The sequence below is a fragment of the Pterocles gutturalis genome, unplaced genomic scaffold, assembly GCF_000699245.1.
Source record: "Pterocles gutturalis isolate BGI_N339 unplaced genomic scaffold, ASM69924v1 scaffold36986, whole genome shotgun sequence".
Classification (NCBI taxonomy): domain Eukaryota; kingdom Metazoa; phylum Chordata; class Aves; order Pterocliformes; family Pteroclidae; genus Pterocles; species Pterocles gutturalis.
In genome coordinates, this window is record NW_010104278.1 from 4,703 (window position 1) to 5,885 (window position 1,183).

Below are 1,183 nucleotides of genomic sequence, written 5' to 3' on the forward strand. Positions count from 1 at the left end.
CTCTGCACACAGACTTTCCAGGGGGGGATCTAGCAGCGGGTCTCTGCTGGAGGGAAGATTTTTCTTTGGGATCGCGGATTTCCCAGCGCTCCCCGGGTGCTCACCTTGAGGATCTCGTACATGTAGAACCGAATGTCAAAATCGGAGAGCGTCTGGTACAATTGCTGCAAGAACGAAGGCAAGAGGCAGGTTAACAAAAAATATCACACATTTATCCACCACTCCGGGGTGGGGGACATGATGTGACCCTTTTCCCACCCAATTTTTGCTCTCAGCCACCCAAGCAGGAGCAGAACAGACACTCATGGAGCCCCAGCTCGGGTCCAGAAGCACCAATGGGTCAGACAGCAACCAGGCAGCTTTGTACTGCCGTTGTACCCCTGATTTCCCCACCCGGGAGCTGCCAGGACATGATGGAGAGAAGCCAGACACCCTGGAGGGGACCAGGAAGTGCCGAGACCTCCCCAATCCCCACACCTGGGAGGATTTAGTTCCCCATCCTGCTCTGGGGACATGAGGCTGAACTAATCCGACATTTCAGGCTGCAAACTGGCCAACACCGGATTGCCAAAACAAGCCCACGATGGCCAACGGCCGGGACAGCGCAGCTGAAAGAGACTCAGGGATCTGCCGGGACGATCCTCAAAACCAGCACCGAGCCACCAGCTCTTCCTGTAACTGTAAAATGTCAAAAAGAGCAGCTGATGGGTCGGGAATCCCTTTGCTCTGCAGTAGAGCAGGGAAAAGCTCTCCCGGATACCCCACTGTCGGACTCTGGAGGTGTTGGCAGTGGCGGCAGTCACTCACCTTGAAATCTGTGTTGTTGACGTGTTCAAAAACCAGGGCGGGCGTCCGGGACTGCGGGACAGCAGCAAATGTTCAAGAAATAGAAAACAGAGAGGTTTAGTCTTTGTTGAGGTAGGAGAGTGCAGAAGGGGGCAGGAAGGCAGGAAGCTGCCTGGCGTCCTGCCCTCAAACACCCTGGGTCTTGCCTGGAGAAAGGCAAAAATGAGACAGGGCAGAGCTGGAGCTGCATGGATTTTTTTTTTTTAATTTTGTTTTTGTAGGGCTTGTTTTTGTAGGGTTTGTTATGTAGGGTTTGTTTCTGTAGGGCTTTTTAAAAATCTATTTTGTTTTTGTAGGGTTTGTTTCTGTAGGGCTCTCCCCACCCCTTCCCCCTCCC

General features: G+C 53.0%; 1 protein-coding gene across 1 annotated transcript in view; it reads right to left on the reverse strand.

Annotated features, from left to right (window-relative positions):
* LOC104471616 (casein kinase II subunit alpha-like) overlaps positions 1-852 on the reverse strand; it is a gene marked incomplete at its 3' end in the record, with an annotated part of 5,495 nt that extends 4,643 nt beyond the window's left edge. The window contains exons 1-2 of the mRNA XM_010087008.1: positions 808-852; positions 105-164 (exon numbers count right to left, since the gene is read on the reverse strand). Coding sequence (XP_010085310.1) covers positions 105-122 — 18 coding nt within the window. The remainder of the gene's footprint in view (positions 1-104; positions 165-807) is intronic.
* Positions 853-1,183: the final 331 nt, after the last annotated feature.